The 20,165-nt window shown below is 42.0% G+C and overlaps 1 protein-coding gene across 1 annotated transcript; it reads right to left on the bottom strand.

Annotated features, from left to right (window-relative positions):
• Nucleotides 1–6,791: 6,791 nt before the first annotated feature.
• On the bottom strand, nt 6,792–20,043 carry ACRV1 (acrosomal vesicle protein 1). Its single transcript, XM_039872920.1, has 7 exons — nt 20,010–20,043; nt 18,997–19,133; nt 15,246–15,328; nt 13,992–14,112; nt 9,316–9,928; nt 7,889–8,008; nt 6,792–7,146 (listed from the first exon to the last, which is right to left on the bottom strand). Exons 1-7 carry the CDS (start codon nt 20,041–20,043, stop codon nt 7,022–7,024), a joined length of 1,233 nt encoding a protein of 410 aa, XP_039728854.1. The 3' UTR covers nt 6,792–7,021.
• Nucleotides 20,044–20,165: the final 122 nt, after the last annotated feature.

The raw sequence follows: 20,165 nt of genomic DNA, 5'->3' as shown, positions 1-20,165 counted from the left end.
CTGAGCTATTCTGCTTTTCCCTACCTGAGCTCTGGAGTTGATTACAACAGAGCATTTCCTCCAGTAGCCTCCACATAGGTTAGAACGTTGCAGATAAGGTCTGCCCCATCTGATAGGAAGCACTGTATTAGCAGTTGGACTGCTGCCACCTCCTGATTGTACCATGTGAAAAAGGGGATGCAGCAAGGCTAAATAAAAACACCATGAAATTTCCTACCATTTGTAATATGGCTTTTTCTTGAATGGGTGTTCACTTGTTTGCTGTAGACTTTTAACTATTTTCCAAAGCTCCTGCTAATTTAGACAGTCTCTAATTGTTTTTTTTATGTTTCTGTGGGGAAAGGAAGTCCTGTTATATTGCTGACATCACTCATCGCTGGGCTTTTGATTGGCATTCTATTAAACCTGGTCTATCAGTTTAGGAGGAATTGACATCTTTCCTATGGTGAGTCTTCCAATTCATGAACACCATACGTCTTTTCATTTAAAAAAAAATCTTTGATTTCTCTCATTAGCATTGTGTAATTTTCAGCTTACATGGCCTATACGTATTTTGTTAGATTTATATCTAATTTTTTTAGCCATTGGAAATGACACTATTTTTAGTTTTGATGTTTAAGTTTTCATTGCTAATGTAGAAATATAATTGATTTTTGTATGTCAGTATTGTATTCTATGACCTTGCTGAAATCTGAAATCACTAATTAGTTCTAGGAGTGTTTTTGAAGATGCCTTCAAATATTCTACATGGAGCATCATGTCATCTGCAAATAGGGACAGTTTCATTTTTTTTTGATCTTTATGCATCTTCCTTTTTCGCCCTACTGCACTGACTGGAACTTCCAGCACGACATTAGACAAAATTGTTTCCAATCTTAGAGGGAAAGCATTCAGTCTTTTGTAATTAAGGATGATGTTATCTGCAGGTTTTTGTTTTTGTTTATGTTTTTTTTTTTAAGTTGAAGAAACTCTCCTCTGTTTCTGCTTTTCTGAGAGTTTAATATAAATGATTGTTGAATTTTGGTAAATATTTTTCTCTGTATGACTTGATACGATAATGTTGTTTTCCTTTAGTCTACTAATATAATCGATTACATTGATTTTCAAATCCTGAGCTAGCTTTGCACTCACGGAATAAACTTCTTGATCATGGTGTATATATATATATATATTTTTTTTTTACTGTTAAGGGTGGAAAATTTTCAAGTGAGCAAACTAGCTAAGTCAGCTACAGGGAAGAAATATCTTTAGATATTGGAAGTTGTCCTACTTGCTTGTGTGTGGTTTAGGAAGTGTATTGTATAAAATATGTAGATGGCCAATGTCTGCTTCTGTAATCCATTTACTTGTTAATTAAGGGTGTTGTTCCGGGCAAAGATATGCTAACAGCCAACTTCCACTTCTGTAATCTGCTGGCTTGTTCAGGAGACCACCAGGATATGGTCTTGAGCTTTATCAGCTGCCTGCTCTGAAAGCTCAGGGCTGATCTCCTCTAGCCCTGAGTGGTAGAGAGTCAGTTGCCGGCCGGCTAATAAAGGCTCATAATTAATCTCAATTGGCTCCGTGGGTCTCAGAATTGTTTGCGCCATAACATTACATATTACTGAATTCTATTCAATAATATTTTATTCAGGATTTTTTTTGTCTGTAATCACAAGTAGTTTGTGGTTTTGTTACCAGAGAGTGGGATTCTCCTCTTGGTGCGTTGTCTTGATGTCTTGAACAAAGAATTGAGCAAGACACCGAAATACAGCAGAAAAGAATAGCTTTATTAGAAGGGAAAGTAAAGCAACAGTACAATTCCAGATATGGAAGCAGGCCCGAGCAAGAGAAGAGTGCTCCAAGGGCTCAAGGGCTCAAGGGGACAATAACAAAGTCTTTGGGTTTTTTTATCCCTATTTGTTGTGGGTAGTTACTTAGAGGAGTGAGCCCCTAAGAAAATTATCTTGATTGACAACTAAGATTGACAGGACTCAGTGACTCATGGTTTGCTTTCTGCGCTTGTTCATTCCCAGAATTCAGTCAGTTATAATATTAATGAACTTCTGGGCACGTGCATCATATTATAATGATTTTATAATGAGGCTCAGGTGAATTGAAGGTCATTGGGGTCTTCATTGTGCAGGTGCGAATGACTGGCTGAACCGAGAACCAAATTTTCTGCTTTCTTGTTTCCTTGTACGAGTTACTTTTAGCCCCAAAGATTCCCTCTGGCTTGCTTAATTGTGGGCAGACTAGGGCGGACACTTTCTAGTATAGGATAACTTCAGTGTCTTTGCAGGCAGACCTAAAACCCCCTAACTTTTCTGCCTAACCTTTTTCTAAGAGCCATGAACCCCCTTTTTATTAGTATAGGTGTTGAGAGACGGGAGGTCACTTCTGTATCTACTTCTTGCTTCTGGTCCCTGCCTGTTGGGGTTTCATGGAGGTCTTTCCCTCTCTGCTTTAGTCAGGACAAGGTCTTGGATATTCTGCCGAAATGTCACCTCTGTCTCTAGACAAAGAAAAAGATCCAAACATGTTATTTGAGTCATATCTAGTTATGTTTCTATCATTAATTTGCTTATCAATTGAGGAAGGGAAAACAGGCTTGGTTAATATATTTCATAAAAGAAAGAAAAAAAACTTGGGTTAAAAGTTCTCCTCCCCCTCTCCGTCTCTAAGTTTCCTGTTTTCGCCTAAAGCCATTCAGGGGCCAAGGAGATTGCTGAGTTTCAATGATCCTTATCAATAGTCAGAGGACCCGAGTCACCAGTTTCAAGATAATTATCTAGGTTTGAGGGAGAAAGTCGTTCTCCAAAGAAAGGAGGAAAGAAAAGACTTAAAAAGATTAAGAAATTTGCAAACGATGGCAGTATCATTTTCTTTTTTCTTTCTTTCTTTCTTTTTTTTTTTGGTAGTCTTTGTCTGGTTTTGGTATCAGTGTAACATTAGTTTCTTAAAATCAGTAGGGAAGTGTGTCCTCTATGTCTGTTTTCTGGAAGAGATTGTGTAGAATTGGTGTTACTTTTTAAAAAAATATCTGGTAGACTTTTCCAGTGAAACCATCACAACCTGGAGATTTCTTTTGGGGGAGTTTTTAGGTTATAAATTCAATATCCTTAATAGTTATAAAACTATTTAAATTATCCATTTAATAATGAGCATGTTGTTGTAGTTTGTGTTTTACAGGGAATTGGCTTATTGAACTAAGTTGTCAAGTTGATGTGTGTAGAGTTGTTTGTAATATTCCCTTAGTATATTTGATGTCTTCAGGGTCTCTAGTGATACCCATTTCATTTAGATACTGGTATCTCTTTTTTTCTTGTCAGTCTTACTAGAGATTTGCCAGTTTTAATTGATCTTTTCAAAGGACCAGCTCTTTGTTTTATTGATTTTCTCTATATTGTTTTCAGTTTTATTGATTTCTGCTTTTATCTTTATTACTTACTTATTTCTGCTTTGGGTTTATTTTGCTTTTCATTTTCTAGGTTCTTAAGGATGGGAACTTAAATAATTTATTTGAGCCTTTATTTTCTAAACTGTGTTTATTGCTGTAAAATTCCCTCTCAGCACTGCATTAGGTGTTTCCCACAAATTTTGATATGTTGTGTTTTCCTTTTCATTCGGTTTAATGTATTTTTTATTTCCTTTGATATTTTTTGACCTATGGTTTATTTAGAGATATGTCCTTTAATTTCCATGTATATGGATATTTTCCCGATATCTTTCTGTTACTGATTTCTATTTTGATTCCATTATGTTTGGAGAACACTATATATGATTTTGATGATTTATTTGTTTGTTCACTTGAGAAATTTTGTGAATTTATTTGAGCCAAACTGATGACTATTGCCGGGAAGCAAAATCTCAACGGATTGCTCTAGAGATTGGCAGTTTTGCAGCTTATTTTATACATTAGAATTAACAAAGGCATAAAGCGGGTTACATGGAATCCATTGATGGTAGATTAAGCAGGTGAGAGAAAACAAAGCAAGGAAATCTCTGGGATTAGATAATAAGTAAAATGCAGAAAGACACAGACTTCTTTAATAATCAACACAGCACAGAGAAATGGTATGTGGAGAATAAGATAACTATGAGAGGTTCTGTAGTCTCCTGCTCAGGTGCTGTGCAAGTGTCCTGAGGGATCTCGAAAAGGAGATTACTCTGACGTTTCAAGGGTATGTTATCTTAGATGCAAAAAGACAAGACTATAGACTCGCTTAAGGTAAAGATTGATCCCGGTCGAGGTGATTGATGCTAGACTGGCAAATTCCCTGAGTCAGGAAAGGGGAGCTCAGGCCCTGTACTGAGAGGGATAAGGGTTCTTTGCTGAGCTCAAGAAAGAATTCAAACACCTGCCAAAGTTAGTCAAAAGAAAAGTTTATTAAAGAGAAAAAGCAAAGACAAGAGAAAGCGAAGACCAAAAGCCAAGACGAGACAAAAAGCCCTTAGTGTTGGGGAATCCAGATTGTATACCATTCTTAGTTTCTGTGAATTAGTTTAAAGATTTTGTTTACGCCCCCCCCCTTTTTAAAAATGAACATACAGGGAGAAAGGATGAGTATATAGCATGAAAAGGTACAACTATGTAGTGTGAAAGGCCTGCTGGCAATCCCAGTCTTTGATCTGTAAATTCCCCATGATTTTAGCCATAGGGAATGAATGATTTTATTTTGTGTAGGGCACCACTTAAAGACTCCGTTTTTCTGTTTTCCCTTCACCATGTGCGGAAATGGTTTGTTAGCAATCTCCACAGAAATCTTTCTTAGTTCTGCATGTTTTCTCATGGTCTGGCTGTAAGCATATTGCAGTCTCGATATAGCTTGATTTAACATTTAGTTTTCTTGCCTCCTCCCTACATTAAAGGAAGCTACAGGCCTAGGACATGGCTACCCACTATGACCCCCTTTTAATTAGCAATTTTTATGTTCAGGCCGTCCTATGTGGTTACTTTCGATCTCTGAGTTTGTAAGGCCTACTATGCAGGCCTCCCCTAAGCTTGTCAGATTTTGTGTGTGATCCCTTTTTTGTCCACAATTACCCCTTTTAGTCACAAATCAATCCGAAGGATGCATCTGTGACCAATTTCTTGGTTGGATGATGTGGTCCCATGGTGCTAGGAAGGTTCATTCCTAGGAAGTCTGTGTCGGTATTTGTCTTGCTGAAATGGTGAACCACTGGAGATGGGGCAAGGCTAACATTGGATAGAAGTCAAGGCTGAATTTTTCTCAAAAGGGAAAGGCAGGTCAATGAGAAGCGGTCAGGTCTTACGGACCTTCATTAAGGAAATAAATACTCTGGAGAATTTCTAACCTGCAAGCCATCATGATCCAAGTTTTTCTGTCTGTCTCACTTCTCTGTATTTTGCATCTAGCATAACATTTATTTACAGTTTGAGGGCACAACCATATACCTCTTTGGTTTTCACAGTCTGACCATGAGATGAGTTTCCATTTACTGGTGGTGGTGGTGGTGGTGGTGGTGGTGGTGTAGTTGTTGTTATGCCCATATGTTTCTCAATGGTAGCACTCAAGTGTCATTCATTATTAATCTGATTCCTGCTACTTGTGCAATTAGAACTGTAACTCTAAGGTTTAATTAGGGCCAAGGCTGGAAGAACACAATGGTGTAAATCACAATTACCATCGAAAAATTTTCAGAAGTCAGGACGACAGTAAGAGGTTTACAAATAAATTTTCTGTGCCTCAGCAACTCTTATAGAGGGCTATTTTTTTTTCCATAGCCACTCGATCATCCTTCAGAATTGACAGTTAGTAGTCCTTGATGAGTTACAGGGTACGCACATTACGATAATTGGGTTCTAACGTTATTCATACATAAAATTTCTCAATATTCCTTTTTATTTTATTGTTGAAGTATGTTTTATGACCTGTGATATTGTCTGCCTTATGTTTTCCATGGGCACTTGAAAAGATTGTATAAACTGTTGTTGGGGTGTTATATCAATGTCGATAGATCTTCTTAGTTTATGATATTTTGAGTTCTATATCTTTGCTGATTTTTTCTTGTTGTTTGCATTTGTTGTTTATTGCTGCTGTAACAAATCACCACAGACCGAGTGACTTAAAACAACACAAAATTATTTACACTTCTATAAGTTAGAAGTCTGACATGTCTTAGCGGGTTGAGATAAAGGTATTGGCTGGCCTGTGTTTTTTTCTGGAGACCTTTCCTTGTGTTTTCCAGCTTCTATGGGTTGCCCACAGTCCTTGGCTCATAATCCCCTTTCTCTAACTTCAAAGCCAACAACAGAGGTGAAAACACCTAGAAGAATATAACATTAATACAAGGTGACAGGGATTATTATAGTATTTCCACCTTCCCCTCTATGCTGAGATGAGTCAGTAACATTGTGTATATGAAAATGATTTAAGCATTATGACCTGCTATACGTTTATATAGCAAATAAAAAGGAGTCATTTATTATAATTAATAAGAGTAGACTCTGGAAGACTAAAAACTCTCAAGAGCCAAGAAAGGGTGAGTTTTGGACACCATGATAAGTAGAAGGGGGTGGGGCTTTTTATAGGGATGGAGAGGTAGGAAGAGAGAAAGACCCTGATGTTTTTTAAGCTCGTAAAAGATTAATGCCGACTTTGTATTTCTCTTTGTGGTCTCTGCCCAAAATGTATCCATTTTAACTGGTGGATAGAGCACTTGACTTTGGATCAGCTAAAAATGCGTCCATTTTAATGTGTGGCGTGGAAGGGTACTCAGGCTGACCCTGCAACTGGTTGACAGGAAAAGAAGTCTGTCTGAAGTCTATATTCTTTAACCATGTGGAATTTATTGAAAAAGAAAAGAATATTGAGAGATGGGTTTGAGGGACAGAGAAATATGGGTAATAGGGTATGGATAGGAGAGAAAAGATATTTGAGCATCCTCTCTGACACTCAGGCAGAAGCACATGTGATTAGTTGTTGACTGGAAAAGAAACTAAATATAAATTAAGCCCAGTAGGTTGATGGAGGATTTTTACTGCCTCAGTCAGAACCAGAAGCAAGGGCACAGGCTTCTAGATCTTGTTGCAGAAAGATTGATTCCGACAGCATATAATTTGCATCCTGGTTCCATGGGAGAAGAGGTTCATAGATGGGCACATGTTCTCACACCCCTGAACCATGAATTGGAGTTTTCCACCTGAAAGAAGCAGAGACAGATTGTAGTGAGCGGCAGGCTTCCTCTTCTAACCTTAGCCTTCATCCCATGTACCCCAGTGTCCCCATGCAAGCATGACCAAGACCTCCAATTTATATATTCCTCCTCCCTTTCCCTTTCTATCTGCCTTTTCTGGGCCCTTTTCCCCATCAGTTGCCCCCTCCCTCTAGCGAGGCACCAGACAAACCACAGGCAGTGTGGTTCATGGGATGGAAGTAAATAAGATCCCTTATTTTGGGATGAGGAATGAATGGAAGGGTAGAGAAGTGTGGAGATAAGATGGGTCTGGCAATCTGTGGACACAGACTGGTAGACAATTGTTTATTCATTTATTCAATATTTACTAAATGCCTACTCTATACTGGGCATTGTGCTAAGTGCTAAGAATATATAGCCATGAACAAGAAGACAGACACAGTCTTGAGCTTACTGTCAATGTCTCAATGGCTCAAGGGACAATTCATATTTCTTTAATAAGAGACAGCTAGTCTCCTTGCCTCCTTTTAAGACATCACAGGCCTGCTGGGAATGGTTTCTATCTCTCCATCAGTAGCTGGAATTCTACTCTTAATTCTTGATAAGGTTTCCAATCTCCAAGTTTCTGGGAACCACAGCTTGATCTCTCCTCACGCCCCTGCCCACTCCCACCCCACCCCTGCTCCCCATCAGTACTCAAGTTGGTTATGTTCTCTTACGAAGATCGCCTCCCGAAGTCCCCACATACCTTCAAAGATCTTCTTTAACATGCACTGCTGGGTATTCTGAGTGGAGCAGACACTCTCTCCACGAAGACATTTTCCTTTATCGTTCATGTAAGAGCATACGTGGCAATTCAGTGCTGGGCCTGAAAATTTAAGATAAGCCAGATGAAATTCCCTTGTGGACCAGGTGTGTAGCCTGAGTCACACATCTGGGGAGAGAAGACGGGCAACAAGTAGCCTGGATACAACACATTTCATTTATCAGTTCTTGGGGATCTGAGGCCCTGCGTCTGATAGAGCATATTCTCTCTTTTGTACCAGAGGGAATTCCTTCCTTCTTACTGCTTCATCTGTGATGTTCATTGCTGATGAATCCCAAATTTATCTCTTTAATGCTGACTTTTACTCCAATTCATATCCCCATTGACATCTTGGACATTTATAATTAGATGCCCTCTGCCATGTCTAACTCAATAGGAGCAAAGAAAAACTTATTACATGACTAGCTCCTTTTTCTACTCCCCACCATACTCTCCCTCACGAGCACAAACATTTGGAGTAAAATTTGGCTGATAAGCTATATTAGAATGCTTTAATGTTGCGAACCCTGTGAAGAGTCTGTATCATTCTCCAGTTTCAAAATGACCTGCAATAAGGTCAATTTGTCACCAAAGGCACTCTCTTTGAAATGCTTCCCTATTGTTTCTTTTACTATCTCCACTGCCAATTCCCTAGTTAAGGAAATATAAGTGAAAAGAATACGGTCTTTGGAGTCAGACTTAAGTTTGAATCCAAGATTTGCTACTCTGTTTTTGGCTTCTCATCTGAAAATTTGGAATACTACTACTTAAACAATGGGGTCGAATAGGAAGTATTTATATCTGGGTAATAACTTGAGGCATCAAACCTTGGATCTTGTTTTCCTTCCTTGAAAAACCCCTTTTTACTAAGAGCCAAAGAATCGTAGTTGTCTTGGGAACTTATTTCTGGATCTAAAAGACAAAGTCTTTATGCTTTACTTTCCATTTTCAAACATAAATAAGAGCTACCAGCTCCAGAGCAAGATGTCTTGTTTACAGGGTTTACAAAGCATTCTAACACAGTTAAAAACCAACTTAGCATAAAGCTCATGAAGGTATCTTCCAGGAGCCCTGGGCATTTGTAGTCATAATTTCTTATGTAGAGTGAAGCCGGAGGGACTGCTGGAGTTTTGTATTTCTGTTATTTTTCTTAAAGAGGGCCTGCCAAATTGTTTAGCCTTCAAGACCCCACAAAACCTGGGTCCTGCCTCCTGGTGTTATTGCAAATTAAGCTATTTGGGAGAGCCGTTTGTGAAGTGCTTGCGAACTATTCTTTCTTCTACAGCCTTTCCTTAAAATTGGGTTTTTTTGATATGTTGCCTACTTCCCACCAGAAGTCAAGAGCTGGCACCCATCCAAATGTGGCTCACCTGAAAATGTGCTTGCAGCTGGACTGCCTGAAGGCTGTTCACCCGCTGGCTTTTCAACTGAGGCCTGTTCATCTGAAGCCTGTTCACCTGCAGCCTGTTCATTCAAAGTCTGTTCACTGGAAGCCTTTTCACCTGAAGGCTGTTCACCTGAAGGCTGTTCATTCAAAGCCTTTTCACTGGAAGGCTGTTCACCAGCCGGCTGTTCAGAAGGCTGTTCAGCGGAAGGCTGTTCAGAAGGCTGTTCAGCAGAAGGCTGTTCACTGGAAGGCTTTTCACTCGAAGACTGTTCACCTGAAGATTCTCCAGAAGTGTGCTCACTTGCATCATGCTCACCTGCAGTGTGCTCACCTGCAGCATGCTCACTTGCAGCAGTGTGCTCATCTGAACCCTGGTCACCTGAAGCATGCTCGCCCGGAGCACGTCCAGCTGAAGCGTGCGCACTTAAGATGTTCTTGCCTGAAGAAGTCTCGTATAAAGCCTCACTGTCTGAAGGGTTTGCAAGTGACAAGTGCTCACCTGAAAATTGCTGAACTGAAGCTTGATGATCTATAATGCCAGGAGACTCATCGGGCTGACCTGATGCTCCTGTGATGGAGAAGGAACAGAAGAGAGACTGTGAAGGTGAGAGAAAGTATGTCCAAGGAAAAGACTACTTTTCTATAGAGTAAGGCTTACGTTATGGGATTCTTAAGTTTCCTGTGGGACTAGATCAGGCACGTGAAGATACTTCAGATGTTGGAGGAAGTCAGCTAATTACCTAAGAGACCGTGAAGGATAGCGGTATTGATGAAATACATAGAGACCACCTCTGGGATTAAAGGGAAAATTTTTAAGATCCACCATACTAATACACTGGGGGCCCATTTACCCATGCACCAAAAGCACCTGAAGGGAAATTAATGGGCCTCCCTGACAAAGCCAGCATCAGGAAGTCAATGTACCATCACCCATGTAATCAGAGGTCCACCACCAGCCCTCCCTCCAGACTCTCTATGGGTGAAAGGCAAGAAGAATAGAAATATAAGAGGGAGAGGGAAAGCAAGTTGTCTCAAAAGCTGAGTAATGCTAGCTGAAATTGAGGGTGGAAGATTTTAAATTTTAGACAGGATAAGTTTTAAACTGGAAATGACAAATATCTAACGGTCCCACAAAATTATCAGGAGGGATTAAGACACCTTTATTTGGCAATTTCAAGTTCTTTCCCATGCTCAATCCCCAGTCCTTGTGGGCTGGGAATTCAAAGCAAAGTTGCTATCAATTTTCAAGATTAAAATATTGTTTGCTTATATATCTCTGAATTGAGATTCCTTGTGACATAACATTTACACTCACTTCAAGGAGTTGTCATAAGTATTCAATAAGATAAATTGTGAAGTGCCTAGTCCATTGCCTAAGTGCTCAATTAATTTTAGATTTCTCTCCTCCCTACCTTACACTGGGAATTACAAAACTCTTAGCTGGTCAATCTCTTCTGGCTAGTCTCTTCGTTTTTACTCCATCTTATTAACGACTGTCAAATATTCCTTAAGTATGACTTTTATTTTATTGAATGTAGCACCAGAGAATCTGACTATTATGCTTAGATTCAGCTGAGTCACCTAGAGGAAGGCGAGTAAACTACAACTGTTATTACTCCTAGCCAAAAGCTGAGAATAATGATAAGATCTTTGAGACTGAGGTAGCCTAAGGCCCCAAAGTACTCTAGCTCTGTTGAGTTCTGCCATATACATTTTTTCTTTCTGTGTGATTTGTAGTCCTTATACTCTATGACTTTGAACAACTACGATTAGAATATGTTGATAAAGGAAAGGGAAGACTTAGTAAAGCATCTAGGAGGTTTTTATTTTGTAAAAGTTGTTACAGAAATATTTCTGCTTGACTGATTCTTAACAGTTGACAGAAGCTTTAATAAAGAGATTTCTGAAAGAAAGCTTGAAAGTACACTAATTTCTTAGTCATTCCTATAGTTTGGCACTGCTTTACCATGTGGCTGGCACATATTGCCTTCTGGTAGCTATGTATCTGTTTCTGAGTTAACCTTTGAAAATTCAAGAAAGCCAGACAAAATATCTGAGAACCAGCATTACAGAAAACACTGTCATTTAACCATCAGCTCAGAGCTCACGGCCTCTCTCTTCTGTTACATAGCCCACCGTGAGTGGGGGCCGTGAAAGAGGAAATGCAGACATCTGGAAGGACAGAAACATAGCCATGAAGGAGAGGTGTGTAAGGTCTCCGGCCGAAAGCCCTGCTGTGTTCTGAGCTGGCTTTCTGGGTACATTACATTCTCATCTCTTTATGCCTTTCCTTGCCACATTAACTACATAGGATCTCTGGCTCACTGGAACAAGCCTCCATTGACTTCCACAGAAGCCCTAGACCTATCTTGTCATCTCACAGAGCATCAGGCACAAATGTTGAGTGGCTGAAAGAAGTAGGAACAGGCCTGTGCCAAGCTAGTGGGCTCCTCCGACAGTCGAGTCACAACTAGGAGGAATCAACTGGATCAGGGGCTCGGAGTTGAACTCTGTTTAGCAGTTCCTGATTCTGAGTCGGATTGGTTTGGGTAACTAAGATACTGGTCTTCTTCAAGGACTATAACAACTTAAAGAGGCCTCTTAGCTAAGGTAAAGGACTCACCTCTGGCAGATCCAAGCAGATAAAGACTCATTAGTAAGAGAAACTTCATCTGGATTTTGAGAAAGAGGGTACCCTGGTGTGGGGCACCCAGGAGCCGTGAAGAAAAACTGTGAGCAGAAGCTCCCAACGCTGAGTCACAACTTCTGGGATTCTAGAACCTCAGGAACAACCCATGTTTGCTCACAATGGGTTGTGCTCTGAGGTTCTCATATAAGCTGTCAGGCAGTTGGCCCTCCAACAACCCATGTCAAACTGCACCAGTGTAGGCTATGTGTTTCCCAGGTGCAAGGTGATAGGTTGGAGCTCTCTGCCCTAACTTAAAAAGAAAAAATCTTATTACCAAAATAACATATACTCTTTGTAATAAATTTTAAAGCTATCGACTCAAAGTATTCATGACAGTGAGTTGTGACTGGCTGTTTATTTTCTGTTTGGCTCTCTAAATCAGCCCTTTTGTGGCCCTGTACCCCAGAAGGCTGACCCTCTATTGATTTGATCACTTAAGTGCTGGTTGGGTTTGGCTTCAGATTGGGTTTAGCCAATGGAAGACTGGAGGTGAGGGGTGGGCTGGATAGACACACACATGCGCTCGCACACACACAACGCACACATGGTGTAGGATTGAAGTATTTGTTCTTTCCACTCCCTTCCTGACGGTCTGATACTGGCTGGGTCTTCCTGTGATGCAGGCTCTGTCAGGTGTCCTCCATGGCTCCAGCTCTCAGGGAGGCTATGTTAACATGTTTTCCTTCTCCTGCCCTCTTCGGCCTGAGGTTGATGATGATTTCTTGTCGTTACTAAAATCTGGATGTCCCAACTTTCCTTTTTTTAAATGTCTTTAACCCCGTCCACTTCTGTACATAGTCTTTTCATAAAGGTCTCTATCAACCATGGTTTTGGCAAGAAACAGATGGCAAACTTAACTGGGTCACTGAGGAGCATTTACAGGATGTGGCTACAGAAAAGGGATCAACAAGGAATAGTCAAAACCTGTGCCTTGAGCTGTAACTTCTACTCAGGGAGTAGCCAAGCTGAGGAGGAAGGTGCAGTGAGGCACCCACCTGGTGTAAAGCTGGAACTTTGGAGAGATTGGGTGGCAGAGTCCCTAGCCTTCATCTACTTCTTCCCTGCCTGTCTCTCTTGGACCACAGTATTACGCGTACCACTGAGGGCTGGGTCTAGAATAGATGTATTTGTCATTCTTTTAATTATTTGTTTAATGTTTGTCTCTCCCACAAGATTCTAAGCCCTTTGAAAGCAGGGTCCCTGTCTGGCTTGGTTGCTGTTGTACCCCTGGTACCTAGCAGCATGTTTGCCATGTAATAGGTACATGATAATTTTTTTTTTTTTCCTAAATGAAGGAACGAATGATTTACCATTTATGGGCCTCTCTGTGCCTCCTGGACAAAAATCTATAGAGAGTCCCTAGAATGGGTTGGCTGAAGATTCTGGGCCAGTTGGAGAAAGCAGGATCACCGGGGGTTAATAGGCCAAGGGGGCCTATTCTATTTGGCTTGAATTGAAGGACAAAACTAGGATTTCTAGGTCTGAGGCTGGGTTCCTTTGGAGTAAAGCATGAAAAAAGGAAGAAAAAACTATTGATTCCTTTCCTTCATGTGGAGTGAATGGAGAAACAGTTATGGGATTATACTGAATCAGACTATTATTGTTAGAAGCAGTGGAATTTAGTGGAAAGGAAGAGGTGCTATCTATGCCACCCGCAATTGTTTGAAGTTTGGCAACACCACTCTTTGCAATTATCAGACCGTTCTGGGACATCCCTGCTTCACCCCTCCCCAGGAGTCACAGTATTGAGAGACAGGACCTTAAAGCCTGAATGTTCTCTTCTGAAATCTTACCTTTCAACTTTTTCATCCCTCTTTTCTTAAGGTTGCTTTACAGGAGTATATCCCGGTCCCACCCAGGTTGGCTTTCCCTGGGTTCTCTACTCTGGAAAACGCCTCCCTGTGTCCAGCAGTCTGGCACTTCACAGCCACGCCTGTGAGTATCTGAGCATGCCATTTAAGAAGACTTACGGTGATGGAGAATTCACTGTGGAATTTGAAGAGTTCTGGAGTCAAGACATCCAGAATGTTCAGATCCTGCATCCTTCCTCTGCCAATCTCTTTAATCCTAGATGAGCTAATGTTCCAGTGTCTAATGACACAAATGTAACAAAGAGTCAGCCAACTCAGCCCCTTGTTCAAAAAGATGAGCTGAACCAAAACAGTCTTCTCCCAAAACTTTGCAGCTGAAACAGAAAGACAGAGACAACTAGCTATGGAGAGCTGAGTTAAAAAGTCATTTAGATGTGCTGAAACCACTGTCTGGGGCCAAAGGAAGGATGAGCAAGCTGAGAAGCCAGGAGAGAGTAATAGAAAAGAACACAGAAGAGATAAGAGATACCACGCCTCATTAAGTTTACCTTAAATAATGGGAAATTATATAGATGTCCACATAGGGCTATATACCACCCAGGCTGGGCCTCGTGGAGACCTGAACACAGTCTGTAACCTGAAATGTGGTTCTGGATACACAGCCATGCTAGCTCTAGTTATCTTGTAGGCTTAGTTTCTTAGTCTTCCTGCCTATGTTCCTACTGCTCTTGTTCTAAACTCACTCTCCTCTCTTCTTTCTATTTGGTGACTTCCTTTTACTCATAACTCCTACTGATTCATAACTTTTGCCTACTCATAGTTTCTGAATGTTCATTATTTCTGCTTACTCATGACTTCTGCTTATTCACAGCTTATGCTTACTCCTGATTCCCGATGTGTGCCCTTGTCTGTCTTTTGGCCCTAATGTGCACTGTTGACTCTCCTCACATTTAGTTTTCAAGAGAATTTCAGCCATCTAACCTCTCACTATCATCCCTTTTGTAGAAAATTCCAGTGCCAGGCTACCTTGTAGGCCTTTCATGTGATTCACACAGCCAGAATGGAGGGTATGTGACCCCCAGCATGGTGATCCATATTAAGAGACCTAGAAAAGGGGCCATAGCCATAGTAACCATTCTCAGGCTCCCCAAAAGTCAGAGGAGTGGGGTGCAGTAAAACTGGAAGGCATGTTGCTTCATTTATGTAGTGCTTCTGCCAGGGAAAAGCACCAGGACCTTTTGTAATCTGTCCCCATATTTTCTTCCTCCATCTCATCTTTCTACTCCTTCCCTTCCTCCTCCTTCATCCCAAGCTCCATCCCAAGCCACATCCATACACAACTGCTGGTTCCCTGAATATGCAGTGTTCTCTGCATTTTTATGGTTCCCCTCCCCTCTTTTCCTGAAATTTTACTGCTCCGTCTCATCTTCCTGATGAGAATTAATTCTTAACTCTTCACGCACTCCCTGGGAGGTCTTATCCATGCCGATCACCACCTACAAATTGAAGACCACCAAAATCTATCGATCCGGCCCACAGACTCCTCTCTTCTTAGTTCAGACCAATAGATCCAACTACCAGCTGCACATTTCTATCTGGATATCCCAAAACACCTCAACTCAACGTTTGTAATACCGAATCCATCATTTGTATCCCAACTCTGTTTTGGAGACTTTTAGCTCAGTACTGTTATTGGCATCTTCCTTGCCTTTGCTTCACCATTCTATCAGTTTTACTTTGAACTAGTTCTTCAATTTATCCACTTCTCTCTATTCTAACCCAAGTTCAGGCTCTCATCTTCTCCCTGGACCACTGAAGCAGCTTCCTCTTGGTCTCTGTCGTCCTCATGAGAACTTACCTTTTTTCTGTTGCCAAAACTGACTTCTAAGACTAAAATCCTGAGCGATAAAGTTCCACTTAATCTTCTGCCGAAACTTCAAATAAAACTCTATGAGATCAGCGTTTCTCCAGCTTCAGCTCCCATGGCCTCCTCTCCCTGCCAGCAGCATAGCATGCAAACAGATGGTTAGACACGCCTGCACAGTCCTTTTGAGACAATACATTCTCCATTGTCACACTGCAGTAGCAACTCGAAAAGGAGAGGCCTGTTCAAAGGTGGAAAAATCTTCTCTTTGACTGTCTGTGTAGTTTTGTCCCTCCTGTGATATATCAAATCAAGTCAGGGATAAGGTGAGTGATATTATCACTGAGAATTATGTAAGTAAAGGGATACGGCAACTTCTGCCTTTCATTTGACCAGATTTGTGCTCAACTGGTGGCATGCTGAGACTGGCTGGAACTGGCGTATGAGAGCTGATTGTTAAAGTTTCAAGAAATTTTACAAGTTGTATGTTGAACACAGATATTATTAGAATTAATGTATAAAGTAACAAATTAATTATATTAGAAACACAGTACTCAAAACATCATCACTTCTAAATTATTTTACTATGTTTTACTATTATCTGTGTTCTTAAAGTTATTTCTTTCTGTTATATGTTTATTATGTAATGGTGTGCTCATCTCTTCTCAATTCCCCAGGATTCAGTGATGTCAGGATAGTAGCTGGAAATTGCCATTTACACCATGGAAATCTGCAAACGCTACAAATCAGAACTCTCTCCACCCTCCCTCACCCCACAAGCTAGCTGTTAAACATTTACCGGCTCACCCCTGGGCTAAACTCGTGTACTTGTGACCTGGGAAAACTGATGACCAACTTCTCTTCAGTAATCTTTATTGTGGAAGGGCCTACATTCCCCTTAAGCCCTGGAGTTCTGCCACCTTTGTACCAAGCTTAGGTCTTGCCCTGGGTGTTTTCTGAGGCTGGATCCCTGGTGCCCAAGACTCTGCCTTAACTGGGTACATCTATAGCTGTTCCTCTTCTCACTCCTTGGAACTTTGCCGGGGATCCAGGCCACTTTCTTGTCATTGAGGGTAGGGAGGGGGAGAATTAGCAAACAGTACACAAACTAAATATCTCTTTAAGTTACCAGAATACATACCCCTACTTATGTTTATGCCATAGAACAGAGAAGAGGGTTGTAGAGAAGTGTTACAGGCAACACAGGGCTGGCTGGGAGGATCTCGAGTTACTCGGTCCTCTGAACACAGGAAAGAAGGAAGATGTGAAGCAGAGATTTCAGGGGCATCAATAAGGAATCCTGTTTGGGATAGGAGTGCCCGGAGTTGTTGCTGAGACGGCAGGCCACAGTAGGAGCGGGGATCTGGGGAGGCACTGTCTGCTGGAATCAGAGCTGAATAGCATGCTTTTTCCTTAATGAGTCTCTCCTAGGGTGTCTGGGCTGATTCTACATCAGCCTGGGAAGAACTCAATTCCTGCCTCCACTCCTTTCTCTCTGATAGCATCAGAGCAGTGTTTCTAATGCGTATCATTTTTTGGTAAACATATGTTATCTTACTATACCCTAAGGAGGCCTTTTTTAAACCACCTTGATGGTAGCTGAGAATGAGGCTGATGGCCTTCTGATACCTCCATGTACTGAGATGATTTTGTCCAACTTCGTGTATTTTGTACTAAGAAAGCAATTAGGTTTTCTTTTCTTTTCTTTGTTTAAAGTGTAATGTATTAACTATATTAATTATTCACTAAAATGGCCCTAAGATTCTGATGTTAGAGGCATCCACCCCCACCTCATGAACAATGCACGATATTGAGTCCCTCAGGGTCTTGTCTGTCTTTTCTGCTGCAGGAAGGACTATGAACAGAAGCTAGGGCAACCCCTGGCCCCGGGGAACTTGGACACTGGGCCCTCTGGAAGGGGGACCTGGGAGAAGTGGCAGAGAGTGGAGAGAATCCCCTAGGCCTGGGCTAGACAGCAGGACATACTGCCTCTCCTCCTCTAGAGCATTCTAGTATTAGGCCTAAATAGTTCCAGAAGAACCATTTAGTAAAATCCTTATTCTTAGCAGATTGTAGAAAATCATTTCTGATGAGACATACCCATTCTCATTCATGATGTGGGGACCTTCTGTGTCTAAACAAGCCACCTCTGGCAGCAGGAGTCCTGTCCAGCAAGGAGTCTGGTCCTTGGGCACTAATTTGGAGGCTCTTGGGTTTCCCTGGCAGAATGACAGACTGTGGAGGAGAGACTGTTCCATGATGTGACTGTTGCCCGTCCCGCGAGCTTTCTGCTGTTTCCTGGAACAGGGGGCTGTCCTGACATGGTCAAACATGGAATTACCCATACCTGGTGGCATTCAAGTACTAGTGCCCTTGACTATGTCCACTCTACCTCCACCTCCTGCACCCCCATCACTCACCACTTGTCTTTATCCTATATAATTCTTTGGGGCCTGCTAAGCCACACAGGGATCCATTTCATCTTGCTGCCCTCTAAGACACACCTCCTCTGTAAGTTTCCATTAATAAACTCCATTAATTAACAAACTAGAATGACCAGCTTTTTTTCTTCGGTTTTCCCCTGCCCTCCACTTACGCAAGTAGACTTTCAGTCTCTGGGCTTTTCCCTGGGTCTGCATGTAAGAACGTAGGGTCAACAGAGTCTGCAGATCTGGGTTTGATTCTGCCACTTATTCTCTGACACCTGGGACCGATTCCTTCCTTTTAGTTTTCTCATCAGTAAAATGGAGATCTTAAAAACAACCAAAAAGGCCCTTGTTTGAGAATCTAATGGAATAACATTGCTCAAGTGTTTAGCACTATGTCTGGACTATAGCGAGCTCCCAACCAATGTCACATGTTTTTCTGGGATGGAGTATATGACAACCTCCTCAGATTTCAGAGCTGGCCTGGGGAGTAATTATACCTTGTGGAGTCAAACCTCCCTTTCAGCTTGTTTCCTGTTCTTAAGCTAGGAGAGAAGGGAAATGCAGAAGGGGAGAGGATGTGTTAGAACATTCTTTAAGTTCAGTGTTCGGATAGGGGTAGACCCGGGTTCTGAGTTGTGCCAAGGGTTGTGGAGGAGCCCAAAGACAATGCTCCAAACTTTTTCTCCAGATCAGTACTTTAAAATTACATTCCTCAAGCGTAGAAACAAATAAAAATCTCTATCTCATCTGAAATGCTGCCTGCCTGGAAGATAAACCTTAATCTGCTATTTTGGGTTTAGTACTTTATTAGCAACAGTCTAGGCACATATCCATTTCTGTGAAATCAGGAGATTTCAATAGCTGGACTCACACCATATTCAAGGAAGTAGTCTCTTAAGTAAGGAAGATCATGGCGTAGGCTGTGCCGCACACCCAGGGTCATCGGCTCACCTGAATCTCGCAAGTATTTGGACTGGGTAAGGCAGACATAATTTTCCCATTTAAACGCTAGGAAAAACGAGAGCAAAAGAAGCCACGAAAGAACGTCGCTCTCCCCGTTCGTTCTTCCTCGGTAGGGCCAGTGGGAGTGAGCAATCCTGAGGCAGCAGGAGCTCCATTCGCCCTGCGTCCTGGGGAAGTACAGCCCTTTGCCTCGGCTCCCATTGGCTGCCCCTCCCAGTCGGGTTATAAAGGCGGATTCGCTGGGGCTGAGTGCTAGTTGCTCTGTCTTTCCCTTCTGCTACTCACTGGTCCTGGGTTCAAGATGGGTGCACGCTTCCTGCTGCTGCTGGGACTCTCCTTGCTTTGGGGCTCTCTGCAAGGTGAGCCCCTGTGGGGCAGCTGGGAGGACCGTGGATACTGGGTCTCGGCAAGTAGACCCATTCAGAGGCTGTGGACTGAGGGGTGATAGGGAATGAGGAACAAGACACGGTGTCCTAGCCTTAACCTTAGAGGTGATCAAACCTCACCCCACTCTCTTTCGTCCCCGTCCACTTCTTCCACTTTTGCCCCGCTCTGCTCCTCTTTCCTTTCTTTTTCCTCGGTGTCAATTTTACTTAAGCCTCAACCTCCCTTCCAGCTCATTTCTAATCCCTGATACTCCCCAATTCCTCAAGCTTTCATGCTGAGAGCCCTAAATTTGAATTAAAAGGGAGCAAAACAAGTCCTTCGTGGGCGGCGAAGGTGGGCTGCTACTGCAAGGACTCGGAGGAACGATCACTGGCCTTACACGTAGGGTCAGGTGGAGCTGCAGGGTAGGACTTGACCTTTCTCCAGCAGCACAGTCCATCTTGGGAGTTGAGGGAGAGTCCGTCTGTACTTGAGCACAAGCCCTGCACCCAAAGGCACACATGCCTCCTCCCATGTCCCTCAGAAATCACCTACTTTGAGCTTTCATCAGGCGGTAAGAGCCGGTCATTGTCCAGGCGGCGTCTGGGCCAGAGGATGTACTTCCTCTCCTGACCAGCAGGGACGCTGGGCCAGAAAAGCCTTTTTATGCTGGTTTTGACTTTTCAGCTCTAAGCTGTTTCAAGTGTGATC

Source organism: Pteropus medius, unplaced genomic scaffold, assembly GCF_902729225.1.
Source record: "Pteropus medius unplaced genomic scaffold, Ma_sr-lr_union100, whole genome shotgun sequence".
Lineage (NCBI taxonomy): Eukaryota > Metazoa > Chordata > Mammalia > Chiroptera > Pteropodidae > Pteropus > Pteropus medius.
This window is presented reverse-complemented; position numbering and strand designations above follow the sequence as displayed.